Below are 18833 nucleotides of genomic sequence, written 5' to 3'. Positions count from 1 at the left end.
AGGCCTGAATCCTGATACTTTGATTAGCAGGCTTCACAGGAAATGTCAAGGCTGACAATACATACACACTGTTTTCTTGCTCAGACTGGGAAAATCATCATCGTAGTTAAGTGGGACAAGTCCCCACAGCCATAATGTCTTTTTGTTAGTCTGTTGAAAAATTCAGCGGAGTAAAACAAAAGCCAGAATTTCTTCTCCAGAGATGTCACGGCCAACCCCTCTGGAGGACGCTGTACACTCTTGGTGACATAAGCAGGCCTCCGCTTCTGGGGGGCTCAGCGGCAGGAGCAGGAAAGCGCAGCCCTGCGAACGGGTGGCCCAGGAAGTCCACACAGCCTTCCTGCCTCCTCCAGGAAGTGATAGAGCACGGGCTGCGGCTGCATGTCTGACAGCCTGCCACTTTGACGTCTCACTGAAACGACTGAACGGGCAAACAGAGTGGGGTTCAACTGTTCACTTTCACTCATAAAACAACCCAGGGAGAAGACTAACATAGTACCACTAGCTTCAAGTTCTGCGCTAATGTCTGGTATCAGGTGCAAAGAACATGCGGTTCCTTGAGGGGCAGCAAGGCACACACCTGATGGTCCCCGAACACTTCAGTGGGGCACTAGGACCCGGAGGGTTAAGGTAGCACAGACTGAATGGGTCAGAGGGTACAGTGCTGGGGACAACCCCATCACAGGGAGAAATGGTGACACTTCACAGAACTCACCCCAGTACGACACCTAGTTCTTTCACATGGACTCGTGTGTGCCCGCGAAGGTATTCCGACAGCATCTTACTTTTAAGGTACATCTCCTGTAATCTGTCTTCAAGATGCATGATGCACTGCGAAGCCAAAACACGCACAGTGAGGGCCGGAACGAAAACCTCTGCGGCATCCTCTGAGCCAGCGTCCCCGCACTTCACTTCGAAGCACACAGTTATACTCTCATCTCTTGCAGAGACACTTAAAACATCACAAACCATCTCAAACCCTATCACTAGTGGGTATAAGAACAGGCTTTTGTAAAACACAGTTTATTTTTTCCCCATGACTATTAAGATTTTCATATATATCTTCTGGTCTTTTCTAAAAAGCATTTTTTACATAGTAAAAATTAATCTATAAGTGCTTCTTAAAAAACTTTATAATAATCCTTTCCCTGTGTTGTTAGAAATTCTTTATCAACGCAATTTTATGGCTAAATAATTTTCAAGAATGTGAATTTACCATTGTTTACTTAACCACATAGCAATTTGCATGTGTGTTATAAATAATTTTGTAAAGGACGGCTTTGTTGTTGTTGTTGTTTTCCTATATATCAGATTATTTTGGCACAATACATTCCCAGAGGTATATTTTGAAGTTCTTTTTATTTTATTTTTTTCTCAAGAGTATATTTTAACTAGGTCTCTAACAACAGTAAGGAAAGGGCGATTCTTTTCGGGGCACGGCTCCCTCGGCCCGCGTCCAGGCCGTGTGTCAGGGCAGCGACCATCTGTGTCTTCACTGGAGGCGATGCTTTCGCGCGTGGAGGCCCAGCGCTCCGCGCACCCTCAGTGAGACACCTGGCGGCCCTGGCAGGAGTGACTGGATCACACACAATTTCCTTCTAGATCATTACGCCTGCTATTTTCAAGGTAAAAAAGATTAACAGATGCATTTGAGAATGTTGATCTTGACCATCTGGGCTGATCAGTGACATGGAAAAAGCATCCATTAGCGGTGTAGTCTTTTCGGTTTTTCATTGGCTTAAGATCTTAAATGCTTTGTGTTGGGTGGATGAAACACAACCGGTAAGTGATTATGAGTAATAATCAAAGCAAGGAGGGTTTTGCCCTCATGAAAATGTTCCCCCAGACAAACAGAGTTCAGTGGTGAAAGCATCTCTCTCCTGTCAAGTTTTAGTACCTTATTGAATAAATACAAAATGTTTAATAAGAGTGTTATAAAATGTTAAAAAGAACACTCACATTACATTAAATCCTTTATGTTTTAAAATAGTTAATTTTCAGTGTATTCATAGTCTCCACGAAAACTGTATGTTGTAGTGTCAAAATAAAGAGAACAATGGTCTAAACGGGAGGTATGCTATTCTTAAAATGAAAATATTTAGAATTTTTTTAAATAAAAGGCTTGATTATTAAATAGAACTATTTGGGTTCTTCCTTCCCCTTCCTGGCATCTTAATCCTGAGATGGATTTCTTCAATTTTTAACTTTTTTTTATCCTCACCCGAGGATATTTTTCCATTTTTTGTACAGATAGAGTGGGAGGGAGAGAGAGAGAGAGAGAGAGAGAAACATCTACGTGAAGGGACACATCGAGTGGCTGCCACCCGCACGACCAACCAGGGCCGGGGACAAACTGCAACCGAGGTACGTGCCCTTAGCGGGAACCGAACCCGGGTCTCTCCGGACCGCAGGCCGACGCTCTAACCGCTGAGCCAAACTGGCCAGGGCAACTTCTGAAATTTTAAACAGCTACTTTTCCTTTCATACTGAAGGTTCCAATAGGCATTCAATCATGTTTCACTGAAATGATTTTTAAGGAGGATTTTAAACTGCACATGATATTTCCTCTGATCTTGGTTTCGTCAGGTTAAGTCATTCATATTATTAAGTGGTTAAACATATTTCTGTCCAAATGAAGTTTAAAAAATTAGCTACAGTAACTTATTGCTTGGAAAACTAAAATGTCAAAAGTAACAAGAGCTAATTATTAGAAATAATAATAGTATCAGTACTAGAAAATAAAATATAAAAGTTTGATAAATAATAAACTCTAAAGTATCTTTTTCCCTCACAGAAGAGGCAAGCTCAGCCTCACAAGCAGGATGCACCTTGCTACTAGCAAGAAAGGCCGCCTCTGACTGTGGAACCAGTCCGGCTGCAGGAACCCGACGTCCCTCTCGCACTACCCCAGGGACAGAAGTCCTCAAGACAAGCTTCAGTGTAAAGCCCAAATAAAGATTTTAGTGAAAAGGTGTTGTAGGTATTTACAACCATTAACATTGTTTTAGGAAAGTAGTTACCAACAATCATACAAGTAGTAGCAGCTTCCTGAGTGCTTATAACATCCAACACCATCCAAGTGCTTTAGGTGAATTATCTAATTTTCGTTTCATAACCATATGAGTTAGGTTCTATTACCTCCCCAGCCTTACAGATAAGGGAACTGAGAAGTCACACAGTTCGAAAAGAGCTGAGCTTGGGTTTGACTTCAGGCTATTGGACTCTAAAGCCCAAGTGGTGGCCACCACTGTATCCTGGCTGTTTAAGCTCTGCTTTTACTATTATTATTACTTTTAACCCTCACCTGAGGATATTGTTCCACTTATCTCAGAGTGGAAGGGAGAGAGAGGGGGAGAGGGGGACGGGGGAAGAAACACTGATGTGAAAGAGACACATCGACTAGCTGCCTCCAGGAGGACCCTGACCAAAGCTGGGGATGAACCACAACTGAGGTATGTGCCCTTGACCAGAATCGATCCCACGATTCATTGGTCCACAGGCCAGCACTCTAACTGCTGAGCCAAACTGGCCAGGGCTCCACTTTGACAGTTTAAAAAGCAGTATCTTAGCCCTGGTTTTCAGAGGATTCTCGCAACACACTTGTTGAATTGGTACTACCTTCATTTTACAAATGGGAAAGCCATGGTTCAGAGACACCTGGGCTTGTCCACCACCACACAACTGATCCACGGCGAAGCCTAGACCTGAACTCCGTGCAGTGGCCTCGCTGCCACGCCACGCTGCCACGACTCAGACAACCCACAGACCGTATGTCAAAGCACCTTCGTCAAGGACATAGAAGTCCTGACTGTTTCAGAGGAATGGGGTACCACTATAGATTCAGTCATAAACTCAGGAAAATTACTCTCCTTTGGCAGTTCGTGTAGGTAATTAATACTCAGGTAATTACAACTTTGCTGTTAAATAGCTCTGTGGCCTTTGTGGGGCCAGAGGGACATAAGGAATGTTCTGGTTTGGGTTACACTGCAGAGCAACAGCCTGCAGGAGGGAGGGGGGAGCAGAGGAGGTGGGCTCTTCCACCTGAGCGTCTGTCCCCAAGGTCCTTTCGTCTACACTTCTCCTAGAGATGCCCTCAGCCTCGCTCCCACTTTGAGACCCTTCGCCCATCCTCTCTAAATACGGTTTCTCGCAGTCTCTCTGTCTACACACACATCTTGAAAAGAATTTGCCTTGGGCATTAATTCCAGTGACTGAGGGAGAGCTGTTGATCACTTTTAGGCGCTTCTAGGCTAGTTTGTTGTTTGAATTTAATGTAAGGTCATGAAAGTGATTTTAAAATCCCATTTAAAAAGGGATAACTGATAGCATCTTCTATGAGAATTTCAAGTGTTTACACAAACGATACTTGTTTTTATCTGTAATGACTTTGTGATATGAATCTAATAAAAAACCAGCAAGTTCTCCAAAGGAGGAGTTTACGCTTGATCTCTCCCCCATACCCAACTTATTTTACCTGCTCAGAAAGATCTGTCACTAACACTCCACGTTATTTGTTTCAAGGGAGGGCGCCTTTACAAAAGTCAATCCTGTTTGCTGCTTTTATGTTGAATGTTCTGTATTTACTTATGCTAACGTCTAATTATACCAAAAACAATACATGTGAATTCATGATTTTATAATCCAAGTATTGTTAAAAATGATTTTAAAGTATATCTCTTTGGTGATGCGAGAACTAATACTTACAAAATCGGCAGGGAGGTGAAGCTTGTAAAGCTGTAAAATGGACTGAAGTAAACTGGACACCTGACTGGAGACCAGGACATCCTGGCCCAGTTTTGTGTTGTCCATCACCTTCCTCTGACTCGTGGCCACCTGGACACTCCACTTGTCCGTGTCCGCGATGATACAGACGGCTTCCGCGATCGGCTCATCAAGCACCGGATGCTGGAAGAGAAGCACATGGGTCAAGCTTTCACAACACTCCAAATGACAAGCAAAATGTCCAGAATGTTTCGGTTTAGGATTAGACTAACAGCTTAGAAGTTGATGGTAAGAGCTACAGAAATTTAGAGATTTACAGGGACTAAAATAGAATTGTCACTGAATCATCATTTAAAACTCAATTTGATAAAAATTGCACTTAATCATTTTTTTTCCGTTCACCCAGGAGGGATACTATAAATGTTGTTAAATGTTCATAGATAAGTGAAGAGATATGTCCCCTCCCTACATTTCAGGATATTAAAATTCATTTCCTTTTCAAAGACTTGCATTCTCTGTTTGAGATGGAAAATATTAGAATAAGATGCAGGATTCTACTGCCATTTCTCCAATAAGAAGGTTTAGCAGGGTAAATCAATATTCCCTTGAAGTTATAGCTTTAATCGCTAAGCAATGCTTATTTAGTAAGTGCGGTACATGCATACATCAACTCCAACAACCAACTAAAAGCAGACTGGGGTATGCATTTACTTATCTAGAGCATCCAAAAGGGAAAAGTATGGCTACTGACGAACATACTTAAAATACAAAATTCTCAATAACTGGGGATTTGGGGATAGAGCACGTTAACTAGTCAACTGTGCCACAGGGCAAAAATGGTAAACACTGATTCAGTCCAGAAAGAGGGCCTTACCAAAAAATCCATTTCTTGAAATTGATCAAAGTATAACTGCTTCACCACCAACACCTTTGACATTCATATTGAGTACCCCACATGTGTACATATCAACATCACAACAGGAATGTCCTAGGGCCCAAACCAAGACAGCAAGGAGGAGGCGGGGGGAAGGCGAATATATAGAAGGAGAGAAACAGACACCCTCATGGCCAATGTGCATGAGCATGTGTCTAACCCTCATTTGCCAAAGGAAAACGAGTACTGGCCTTCTTCTGTCATCCAATCCCTCCCACTACCCACTGGTGGCCATCTGTTGCTTTTGGCTACTTAGCATAACTTCCTCCCAGTAAGTGCATCCTAATTTCCTTTGGAAGAATGACCTTTCTTGGATAAGACCTGGAAGGCCCCACCCTCCCACCAGCAAGGGGTGGTAATACAGCCCAAGCTAGGCCAATCAGATGCTCCCTCCCCATGATTCCCCTGTGGTCGGGAAAAGGAAGTCGAGCATGGTGGGCACACAGTTTTCCTAGTTCTTGGCTCCTGGACTTTCAGAGTTGCCTTGTTTCCTGTCTGTTCTAAGGCTAGTTCTTTGACCTTCTTATCAATTCCATGAATCCTTGCTATCCATCTACTACAGTTCCTTCTGCTTACGTTAATGAGAGTTGGTTTCTGCTGCTTACAACAAAGAACCCAAACAGACACACAGCCTTGCCTTGGACAATGATTACCTGTGATTTTAAAGACTTAACAATAGTGGAAAGACTGCACATAGAAACCCAAGGTGTGTGCTGCCACGTTGCAATTTTAGTTCTCTTTATTGATTTGAGAGAGAGAAGAAGTGAGAAGGAGAGAGAGATAGAAACATCAATGAGAACATCTACTGGCCATCTCCTGCATGCCTCTCACTGGATATCGGGCCCACAGCCTGGGCATGTGTCCTGACGGGGAATCGAACTGGCGACCTGTTGATGCATGGGTCAATATTCAACCACTGAGCCACACCAGCTGGACATGTTGCAGTTTTAACAGGTTATTTGGCTACCTAGTCTTGGGCTTTTTCATTAAAAGGGAAGTCTATCCAGTTTTGTATTCTTTCTCACAGAAAGGGAAGTGACTGGTGGGTTGGATGAAAACTTGGTTGGGTCCAACACCTTTTCTTACATTATATTCATGAGAGAAATTTTCAGGGTTGAACTATTTTATTTTTTTGGAACTATTTTCTTATTAAAATAATAGCAAATCAGGCATAATGTAATGGTCCAACATTTATTTAAGCTTAGGTTCACATCTTAAACATGAGAAATAAAAAATTGGACAAAGCAGATTGCTGAATTAATGAAGCCTAGTTTCCCAAGGATGGTTCTCATTTTCTGGACTTGTTAACCGAACCATACAAAGGTCCTCTTACACAATGGCCCCGTATTCCCACTCTCACCCAAAGGTTTCTGTGATGCCTCACCCCTAATCTTCTGACACACACGTAACATTCTCCAAAACAGAAATCGAAAGACAAGGCCTCAGTGACTTCTCTTTACACATTCCTGGAAGTTCTTGCTCAATCGATGTGTCACTATTTCACAGCAATATTACGACGACTTGCCATTGATGAACAAAGGAAACGGAAATGCAGAAATAAAAAATTTTGCATTTTGAGCTCAATCCCCTTTAGTGCTTTGCATTTATCAGAAAGTCACTGTGTGCTGGGTATAGCACAGAAGAGATCTATACTATGAACCTTTCCTTCAAGGGACTTATATTCTGAGAGTACATATAATCATTGCTGACCATATGCCCACATATATACAATGAGTTGAATGTATGCCATTCACCTTTCACCTAGATTTCAAAAATCACCTCCCTCTCTCAAGGTATGATAATTAACATAGCCCAAGCTAATTAACAAGGCCAATTAGATGCTCCTTCCCCACTCTTCCCTGTGAGCAAGGGGACAGGAGTCTGAGAATGCCTGTAAAGTCCAGCTTTCTTACGGATTATTTGTGGTAGATATTTGAGCCCAATTCCTAATTCAAATCATTTCCTTAAGTGATTCCTCGCCATGGTGTTAGGGAAGGAAAGCACGTAGACCATGACTTACATGGCACCACTACCAGCACGAAGAGCTTCCTTTCAGAAATAAACTGCCGGAAGAGGAGCCGCGAGGCCCCTGGGGAGGTGATGGACGGAGGGTTCTCCAGGCCGAGCAACCTCAGAAGGGTGTGAATTCATACATGGTAACAAAACAGGACAGAGAGACTGGCTCAATTATTTTACTAGGAGGAACTAAATGTGAAAAACGAGCATGAGTTATTTTGAAATCACTGGAGCAAAGAGGAAGAATCTGAGGGGAACCCGAGGAAAGAAGGACGACGGACGGGTCCACGGGCCGGGAGCACCTGATGGGGATCTGGGGCCGAGGCCCTGAAAGAGGGGGCCGAGTCTTTGTTCCCTGTATTCTTGGCCCCAGCACGAAACCTGGCATTTGAAAAATGTTACTAAATTCATCGAAAACAGGTTAAGCACAGCAAATGACAGAAGTGACAAGCATCCTGCATTCCCTGACACAAGGTATTGCTGACTTTTATGTACACAAGGGACAGAAAAAGACCAGCTGAATGTTTTTTAAAAAGTGCCTTAAAAAGATATTCGAAGAATATATTTGTATTTCTCAGATTACTAATAACTAACCCACAATTCCCTGACTATTTCCATAGGACAACCCAACTGCCTCCATCTAACTGGATCATTCAGTAGCTATTCATTTATTTACTGAAAAATAAGCATCTTTTAAAGGCAGATGGAAACAGAGGGAAATGTAAAAAAGAAAAAAGAAATGAATGTTGGAGAGAGAGAAAAACATCATCAGCAACAGCCCTGACTGGTTTGGCTCAGCAGTTAGAGCGTCGGCCTGCGGACCAGAGTCCCGAGTTCGGTTCCCGCTAAGGGCACGTATCTCGGTTGTGGTTTGTCCCCGGCCCTGGTTGGGGTCATATGGGTGGCAGCCACTCGATGTGTCTCTCTCTTCCTCCCTCTCTCCCTCCTGCTCTCTCTGAAGATAAATGCAAAAATGTCCTTGGGTGAGGATAAAAATTATACACACACACACACACACACACACCAGCAACTACTTTAGTTACATTGAAGGGGCACCAGGGAGACCAGCTGCCCAGTAATCTGGTCTAAACTTCTACTGGGTCACAGAGCTAAAGTTTAAGTTCCAGCGACTCTGGAAATCTCTGATGTCTATCTTTCCAAAGGAAACACAACCCCACTAAAGAGCTTATTAGTCAATCTCTAATATTTTAGAACAGCAATTTTCAACCTTTTTTTATCTCATGGTGCACATAAATTACTAAAATTCTGCAGCACATCAAAAAATATATTTTTTGCCTATCTGATGAAAAATAGGTATAATTTTGATTTATTTACACTGGAAAGTTAGCTGTTACCTTTTTATATATATATATATTTTTTCTTTATTGATGTTAGAGAGAGAGAGAAAGAAATATTGATGAAAGAGAACATCGATTGGCTGCCTCCTGCATGCCCCCGACTGGGGATCAGGCCCACAACCTGGGCATGTGCCCTGACTGGGAATCAAACTGGTGACCTCTTGGTTCATGGGTCAATGCTCAACCACTGAGCCACACCGGCCAGGTTGTTGTCATTTTTTAATTTGACAATCTAAGGGAAAAGAGGTCAGTGTCCCTGAGTAAATAGTCAGGTACTGCATGTTATTAAAACCCTTGAGGCACATGGATTGAAAATAACTGTTTTATTTTTTAAAAAATCTAAGATCCAGAAGACCATGTTTGGATTTATTACAGAAACGTACATATACACACACCCTATGCCCTGGGATACAAATTAAAATTCCTCTTAGGAAAGGCTCTACTTTTAAGGCATATAGAGAGCCACAACAAACAAAGGAAACACTAAATTACATGTAGCATACTTTTTAATGCTAACTTTTTCTTATTAGCCTTATCTTAATTGTAGAATCAATTAATAGTGAAATCTGTTAGGGAATTTTTTTTCCATCCTCACCTGAGGATATTTTATTGATTTTTTGGAGAGAGAGGAAGGGAGAGAGAGAAGGGAGGAGAGAGAGAAACGTTGATGTGAGAAACATTAATCGGTTGCTTCCTATATGCACCCCTACTGGGGACCAAACCTGCAACCTTTTGGTGCATGGAATGACACCCCAACCAAGCCACCTGGCCAGGGCTAGGGTAATTCTTTAGGTTCACAATTTTGTCACGTTCCCGTGCACACCAGGGCACAAACACACACTTCTCAGTAATAACATATATGGAGCAGTAAAGAAATGCTATAAAACGTTAAGACGAAATGATTCAAACATCTGTTAAATGCCTGACTCAGCCATCTGCTATTCTTAGGGCTTTGAGCCTGGGTGAAGGGACTAGAAAAAAAGAAAAAGCAGGTGAGGCTTGGCTGCATCCCAACACTGACAACATGAGCCAAAGGAGTCTGGCCTCCTACTGCACTTACAAAAAAGGAGACACAATATAAATATCAGTGTGGCAAGTTAGATTACTTAGTAAGAGTCCTCTTCCTAAAATTAAACACCTCCCCAAAATTCTCTTCCCAGCCATTGCTGTCTCAGATTAAACAGAAATCTGAAGAAAATATTAATATTAAAAACAGTGATTTCCACTTAAAATTCTTGTTTGGTTGATAACTTTACAAACCTTATAGGTACATCTATCAATTTTAAAGTAAGTTTCTTGCCTGCAGTTTGTTAAATTATCCTACCAGAATGAGTCTGTATGTTTCTGCTTCCTCCATAATCCGAGACTTCAAAAGTGCTGCCTTGTCTCTGCCCTCCCGAGTGCCCACAGCCCTAGCACCCTCACCCACAACCCAGTGAGCGCCTCAGAGTTACCAACCCTCCGCAGTCCCTAATGCCTTCCTGGCACCTCTTCCAGACCGCTGCCAGCAGATTCCACACCGCCCTCAGAAATGTGACCAGGCCACTGAGAAACTTCTGCGACTGGAGGACGGAAGAACACTGGATAATACAGAGCTGTGGGCGATGGTTAGGGTGCACGGCCAATCGCCACCAGAGGAATGAAGTGCGACAACATGCCATTATCATTCTCCCTCGCTCTACTCGATGAGTTAGAAACAATCACTTATTTAGCTCTACCTTGTCAATATCTAATCTATCCAAACGACTTTCTTGTTAAGATTTCTCAAGATAAATTAACAAATGAAATGTTTGGTGTTACAGATGTTTAAAGATTTCTCAACTATTCTTTGGCTATTTTATCTTGTGGCATCAACAGAATAAGTCTAGTTAATTCACAGCTACTAAGGATTTGTGGGTCTGTATCCTGGGGGTGTGAGACACCCAGGACATTCTAATTTCAAGGTTCGGATCAGATCTCTGAGTACACAAAACATGCTGCTTCGACTGCTGCACCCATTTCTGCTTGCCTTCAACTTCCAGGAACAAGACACATCTACAAGGCTTGGGTAATCAGAAGAGCTGTGGTTCGGATATTTCAGCAAAAGGCAGTAAGATAACAGCAAAGGCTCTAAAGTCAGACAGGACTGTGTGCCACTTATCAGCTGTGGGACTTTAGCAACTCAACCTGGGCCTCAGTCTCTACATCTGTATATGTGGTGTACCTGTTGCAGAGTTGCCATGAGGTTTAATTCCCAGAGGCTTCTATGAGACGGATGCCTATGAAACATGCAGCAAAGTGCCTACCACTTACGAGGTCATCTGATGGGTTTTCCTACACTACCCCTTCTCTGTATTAACTGCATCCATCGAACCCTCATACCCCCTTAAATATCACATTATCATTTCCCTCACCAAACATCTACTCTAGCACACAGCGCCCAAACTTTTAAGTTCAAAAGTGTCTCTTTTTCCATACTTAAAGCTCTCCACAGTCTGGGCCACCTGTGCCTAGAGGTGTTTACCTCCCAGGGCTCCTGAAGAAAACCCCTTCTGAGGCAGGGAGGACTCCTGCCTCCTACCTCAGGCTGCGCCCAGAATGTCCTCCCCGCCACCTTCTACATGTCTAATCCTTCAAGGACCCAGCGTGGGTCTCATCCCCACCCACACCTGCCCCCCATTCACTGCTCTTCCTTTAACTTCTGAAAGCAGTTACTACCTACATTTTGGTGTAAATCACACTGTCTTAACTTGTTCTTGACTTCACATATGTTTGTCTACCCAGGAAGTTCATAAGTTACTCAAGGAGAAAAATCCCATTTTATTTTTCTTCTTTAGCCTCTGAAACGAGCCTAACAAATTGCTAGGCACGTGCTACATATCTAATACGTGCTGGCTCCACTGAACCATTCTCTACTCGGATTTCTCTATTTTTGGATTCAATCCAGTTCCATTAAGTCATCCACATAATTATTAATATATTTATTTTCCACGTACCCCATTTAGATGACTAACATTTCACATGATTACCTTATTTTTAACTAATAGGATCAGAAAATACCATTCTTACATAAATGCTTCCTATAACTACTTATTAATTCATCATGCCTTTTCCCCCTGTGGGATGGCCAGAAACACAGTCCTGCTCTACAGGCAGGAACACCGAGGAGAAAACATGTATGTGTTTATGAAATATCTTGGCATGTAAGAGATAGATATCTTGGCGTGTAAGACGGCTGTTCTCATAACTGGCTCTAAAATCTGCACACTAGGAACTCATTCAAGTGTTTCCAACTTCTAGCACGTTGAGTCTGCCAAGCCCCCTACTTTGAAAACCTAAAACCTTGTCCTGGTGGAAATCCCTCGGAAAGTCAGCTCACGAGAAGTGTGAGGCCTCAGTGTCAGCAGGGAACACACGCTGCCTCTACAGTGACTTCGCTGGATACCTCCCCATCTTCGCGCTGCTGGCACTGCCCAATGACATACTCTAAACTGACCCTCTATTAATCCTCACAGATGTCCGGCCACATGCGTGTGACAGACAACAGGAGGGCAGATGGACAGCTGTGCTCACAGCTGGGTCTGCAACCCGCACACGAGTAACAACGGTGCAGAGGTAACTACTGGGATGCGCCCCTGGGCAGCTTCTCTCCAACACAAAGCAAACACATGATTTTGGTCTCAGATCACTGGATGTAGCCCCCTATACCTTTGCTTTTTCTCTGAAATATTCTGGATAACAAAACGTAAGATTCTTTGCTGTCATTTGAGCGTTAATTTCTTAACCATTCTACATAAAGTAATGTATTGGCAAGCTTAACATCTCATTCTAGCCTCCATGTCTCTTAGTTGCTTTTCTGTATTTTTTTTTTTTTGTCTCAGAGCTATATTTAAAGAAATAGTTTGACACGTGGCCTCCATTTCACAAACTCGAATTCTCTCTAGCTGTATTTAATCTGCTTTGCTCTTTAACCTATCCCTTGAGTTTTAATTTCAATCACATTTTTCAATTTTAGAAGCTCTTTTAGTTCTTTCACAAATCTATGATCGTTTACCCAACCTTTTTTTTCAATGTTCCAATTCCTTCTTTTGACCACTGTAACCATTTTAAACATTGTTACCTAACCGCTACTCCAGACTGGTCTAGGAGGTGAATTCCGGTTGGATTTGCATGCTCTCCCTATCCCAGTTTCCTCATACATGGTTTGTCATTTCGGACACAAGCCTACCTTGTTGGGAGTTTTCCATTGTTTTATGTGCTGTATGTGTCTCTCAGAAACAGGTTCAGTGTCAGCCACTGAAGGCTTAAGAGCTGCAATGAGGTGAAGAGGAAAAGCAGCCACGTGTCTTACAAGCTTGTGCTTGGGAAGTGTCGATGCGCTTCCTTCGGCCAGACCCAGAGCTTTTGATGTTTATTTCTCGAGTGGGGATTCCTAAGTCACTTGGGCGGAATAAATCTGGACCCTGAACCCACTCACAGAGCAAGTCTGGAATTTGACTTGTCATGGGTGACTATTTTTTCCCACCCAACTTTTCAATGTGTGCCTGTGCTGCTTTACTATTTATGGTTGGAGTGTTCTAGTCCCCTCTTTGAAGCTCCAGGTTTTTAGGTAAAGAGCTCAATTCCCGGTCCCAAGTCTTTTGTGTATGCAAGATGACATCTCTCATCCTGAGTGGTCTCAGAAGCTCCAGACCTAATTCCTAGGACCTGTATCCAGACTGAAATGCCAGAAGGCAATGGTTGCATCAGCTCAAACTTACAGGCATTATAACAAGGGGCTGGGGTGGGGATGGTAACATTTTATCCATTATTTTTATAGTTTCAGAGGGGAGGCATACATCTGTATCCTTACCTGTTCCTGGAGTCCTCCCACCTGGTACCCTGACTATGGCTGTAAACACAGCCCACAGCACATAAAAAGTACTCAGTATTTTCTAACAGAAAAGTAAACCTTCTCCTCTTCCCCAAAAATCGTCTCCAGCCTCTCTGCCCTGCTACTGGCCAAATAAGTCATGCAGACCATCTGAAAATGCCACCATCAGAGATTTCTAGCTCGTCAAATGGACTGTTAACATATGAAAATACCAGAAGATACGTATTTATCTTATCATAATTCTGTATGCATTTGTTTATAACCAGTCTCTCTCTCAGAAGCAGAATCAAGGTCAGTCACTAAAGGCTTAAGAGTTGTAATAAGGTGGAGAGAAAGAGAAAACCAATCCTTTTGGACTATGGGACACATTGCTGAGGGATCCTGGTAGGTACATCACACTGGGGACTCTGGAAAGCCAAAGACATGGTGAAGAACGGGGACCCGGGGGCAGAGGGAAGAGTGCAGTGAGGTGGCTGGGGCGGGCACAAAGGAAACCTCTGCCGTGCATGTCGCCAGGCTCCCTGAACTGACACCCACGTGCAGCCTGCGGCCTTGCAGATACGGTGTGCAACTTTGGGAATGGCCTGTCAGGCGGTCACTTGCTGCGGAGAGAAACAGTTTCAAGTCAAAGAAAGGTGCTAACGGTAAAAAGAAAAAAAAGGAGTTATCAGGGTAAAGTCATGGGAAGATGTGCATGACTCCAAAATAAAAGGTGAGAAGGTTGGTCACTTTTTTGAAGAGAAGAGCATAGATGTCCAAATATTTTGTATATTTTACACATGCAAAAATTGGGGAAAACATCAAAATTAGCTATGCGTCTAACATTTACAAAATGCAAGAGAAACAAAGCCCAGCGGAACTACAATAAGCCTTTTATTATCCTTTGGGTAAAGAGAATGAACACAAAATGTCACAGCCATCATGTCTAAACACATTATTCCTTTATTTTTTAAAGAAAGATTATCTGCCATTTCTCTTTACTTCAGAAGAAAGAGACACACTAATCATCATAGCTTTAGCCACAGAATAAACACATGTTCTGTGGGAAATAGTCATATCACTTTCAACATGCCAGGCACCAGGTGAGGTGCTGGGTTAGTTAGGGTGAGGATCAGGGTAGGGTTCTGGTATATGAAAGAAGGCGCCTGCAACCCTAGTGGACACGAAGCAGAGGCCCAGTGCAGTGTGCTGAGGAGCCTGGAGGTGAGAGCAGTTGAGCTCTACCTGGGAGTGCTGAGATGTTGTCGAGGAAGAGGCAGCATTTGAAATGGGACCTCAACAACAAACAGAAACGTGTTCAACGGTACCTCCGGCGACGGAGGCAAATGTACACAGGTGGAGAGGTGGACCACTACAGAATGGCAAACAGTGTGACTGGAGCACCGAAGGAGATGGGTGGGTGGGTAAGTGGGTGGGTAGGTGGTGTGTGTGTGTGTGTGTGTGTGTGTGTGTGTGTGTGTTCATCTGAAGGATGGAAAAGGCAAGGAGTTTACCTTTTAGGCTCTAAAAAAAGGGGAAACTATTAGAGTGGAAGGGTAAAGGATCCTGTGCTAGAAAGAGCCCTCTTGTGGCACTAGGGGAAGGTAAAGGGGAAATAAAATAAGATGGCAGTCACAGTAAGAAGGGGAGGGATTCACGAGCATTTCAGACTAGAGTTGGCCATGCTCAGAGATCATTACTTTTCAAATATTTTTAAATCCCAATCCACAGTAAGAAATACATTTCAGTCCGGCTGGTGTGGCTCAGTGGTTGAGCACTGACCCATGTACCAAGAGGTTGCCAGTTCGATTCCCCTGTGCGGGGCATGAAAGAGGCGGCCAATCGATGTTCTCTCTCATAGATGTTTCTATCTCTCTCTCTCTCTCCCTTCCTCTTTCTCTAAAATCAATAAAGAAATAAAAAAGAAATACCTTTTAACATCATCATCCAGTGTGCATGCTTACACAGATGTGAACATGTGTGCCCATGAATGCATGTGTATAAATATATACACATTGTAACACACACACACACACACACACATTTCACTAAACATAAGACAGTGCTATAAGCCCAAGGCAATGTCATGCTAATTATCCAACACAGCGCTATGAAAGCAACAAGAGATATTCTAAAATAGTAGGTCTGTCCTACTAATGTTTCCTTTAAAAAACTATTGATTTTAAGGTTGTTGTTGACTTGAGGTACTTAGTGCTCTCTGTTACTTAAGTAATAATTTATCACTTGATGTGACTTGCTGTTCTTTTGTAGTCTTCCTGGCTGATTACACTGCGTGGCTTAGTTAGGTATTCATGAGCATATAGCACAGCCAAGCTTTTAGCAAAGCTGCTTATCTGTGCTACTGATTTCCGCATGATATTTGTGGAGTCAATCTGTTGCTACTCTTAAAATTAAATGAAAGAGGCTCCTATATCCAAGTGTTACTTTGCTGTATAGATTAGTCTATAAAATTCCTGAAGCCTGGAACATAGTTTTTAAAAAAAAAATTAACATGTGATGCTAATTTTGATCATGATGACCCTACTCTGCAGAGTTAGAGCTGCCATGCATGCTCCTTTTAATATCATAGGCACAGGGAAAGGGGACACTTTTAGCACTGAACAAGTATGTGCCTGGGTTCTGTCCTGTCAGCAATAACAGGACTTTCCTGGGAAACTCATTTACAAAACACTTTCACATATATTATTTTAATAGCTAACTTTTATTGGGCATTTAGTAATGCATCAGGCACTGTGCTAAACACTTGATATGCATTATCTTACAGAGTCTTCAAACCAGACCTATAAACACTGTTCATTTTATGAAAGATAAAACTGAGACTTAGAAAATCAAAGAACCTTGCCCAAGGCCACAAAGCCACGAAGGGTTAGGCCATGATTCAGACTCAGGTTTGACTGTCTTCTAAAGCCAAACTCCCAACCCCTGGGTTATATTTCATCTGTTCCTCTAAATACATTTTTTTGAGGCTTAGCGATGCCAACTTACTCAGCTATCAGCGAATGAGTGGAAACACTGAGACTGGAACCTAAGCCATCAGTGTTAAGTCAGTGGTCCTCCACACCTTCCACAGTCCCCTGATTTAATACCCCGACACTGCTCGGTCAGCAGTATTCACAGGCAGACAAACACACAGGAGAAAAAAAAAAAACAAGAGAAAACGCTATCCGGGGTCACAGGTACAGAGTAAGCTGGCTCTCTCTCTCTCTCTCTCTCTCTCTCCCCCACTTTACCATTTAAAGTCAGAAGGAAAACAGAGGAAAGAATGCACATTTAGATGTAGCAGGAAAAAAAAAACGAAACTAAATATTACTTTAGCCTAATTTAAGGCAGCTGTATAATCTATATGTTAGGAGAAAGAGAAACAGTTCAAATGACAGAAAAGCGGTAGTATATGGATTAAACAAGAACATGTGTTTAAATATTTAAAGACCACATTTTAACATGTGCAAGCCAGTAACAAAAATGGAAATACATGAAATAAAGCTAATATACCTTTCTTTCATAAAAGACTAAAGAAACATACAAAGAGAAATGCTTAGTATTGGAGGCTCTAGAATGCAATCCTTCAATGAGAGAAGAAACTCCACAAATTAATCCACCATGGTTGTAACAAAGCACATTCACATGAGATATTTTACAATCCAATCATGCGTAGGTTAGAAAATAGATCAATGCCTTAAATCAATGACATTTAAACAGTTATTAAAAATCCTCTCTAAAAACAATTATAAATAGCAGAGCCCAATGCAGTCTAGCATGAATGCTAAAAATTAATAATGTCCAAAAATAGGTTTTTGAAAGCAAGTTGTGATAAAGTAATTTATCCCAATCTTCTCTTCCTCAAAAAGCGGTGATTTCTGCTCTAACTCTGGTCATGTACTTGTTCTTGAATCTTTGCTGCTTTCTCTGGCAGTCTACTCAAGAATTTAAATAATTACTAGGCTTTATGGAGCAGTAAATTCAATATAATGTTTTAGAAAACCCTCTTAATTCATTTTTCAACAAATATTTGTAAATGGCATTTGAAAGTAAGGCTTTTTTAATTTAAACACTGCCACAGACCAGAGTCCCAGGCTGAGAGGCCGCTAAATGGAACACTACTTCAAAAGTAAAATTCATTATGATGAATGTGCCAGTGAAATTAGAATCCACTAACGCTAATTGGATACATTCTAAGTGCATTAAACTTCTGAAGAAATTTCCATGAACGCTTTGCAATTTCCCATGAACACCCATGCATGGCTGCACTTTGGATTTACCCACAATTTGACACAATATAGGTTATTATGCTTAATAACTTTCGATCTCTCAGGGTGATTTCATAGTCTAAAGAAATGAGAAAAGCTACAATGTGAAAATGCTACTTCTTAAAGGAAGGGAAAATGATGTATGAAAAATCTTTAAGAGTACAAATAAAGGAAACACATCATTTTGTTTTTTCAAATATATGCATTGTATTGCTGGATGGTCACCATGAAAACCTAATACACAAAAATCGGAACTTGTCAGCCTAAAGAAATGATTAAAAATGTCATGAATGGTTTTGCAGGTAATTTCAAGGAGAGTTATCAATGACTAGATTACATTTACACAGTGATCGGTGAGCGAGTCTGGGGCATCCGGGCAACACCTCCAGCTGGCAAGATCAATGGCACTGGAGACAACCCCATTAGCTCACACAAGATCTCTTGGCACCTCTGTCAGAACCGGAACATGGGGCTCAAGGAAGAAAGGTCCAATGAGCAATACCAATGTTCTCACAAACCGCCAGCAGAGCAGAAAGAAACCCACAGGTTTGCATATATGGATATAAACATAAGGTGTTGACAGAAGAGGAAGGGAGGCCTCTAACTCCCCACCTTGTGCTGCAGATGGCAGAGATGCATGCGAGTCTCCAAGGTCGCTGAGGCCTCATACATGCTTTAACACAACCCAGAAAGATAGCAGCACA

The 18833-nt window shown here is 42.2% G+C and overlaps 1 protein-coding gene across 4 annotated transcripts in view; it reads right to left on the bottom strand.

Moving 5' to 3' along the window:
• The window catches only part of FNIP2 (folliculin interacting protein 2), a 129462-nt gene that overhangs the window by 5011 nt on the left and 105618 nt on the right, over nt 1–18833 (bottom strand). For all 4 annotated transcript variants that reach the window (XM_036239920.1, XM_036239919.1, XM_036239918.1 and 1 more), the window contains 2 exons: nt 4705–4905; nt 716–831 (listed from right to left, as the gene is read on the bottom strand). In XM_036239920.1, coding sequence (XP_036095813.1) covers nt 716–831; nt 4705–4905 — 317 coding nt within the window. The remainder of the gene's footprint in view (nt 1–715; nt 832–4704; nt 4906–18833) is intronic.

This window comes from Molossus molossus, unplaced genomic scaffold (genome assembly GCF_014108415.1).
Source record: "Molossus molossus isolate mMolMol1 unplaced genomic scaffold, mMolMol1.p scaffold_m16_p_4, whole genome shotgun sequence".
In the NCBI taxonomy this organism is placed as follows: Eukaryota; Metazoa; Chordata; class Mammalia; order Chiroptera; family Molossidae; genus Molossus; species Molossus molossus.
The sequence above is the reverse complement of the archived record's forward strand: the minus strand, read 5'-3'. Positions and strand labels throughout refer to the sequence as shown.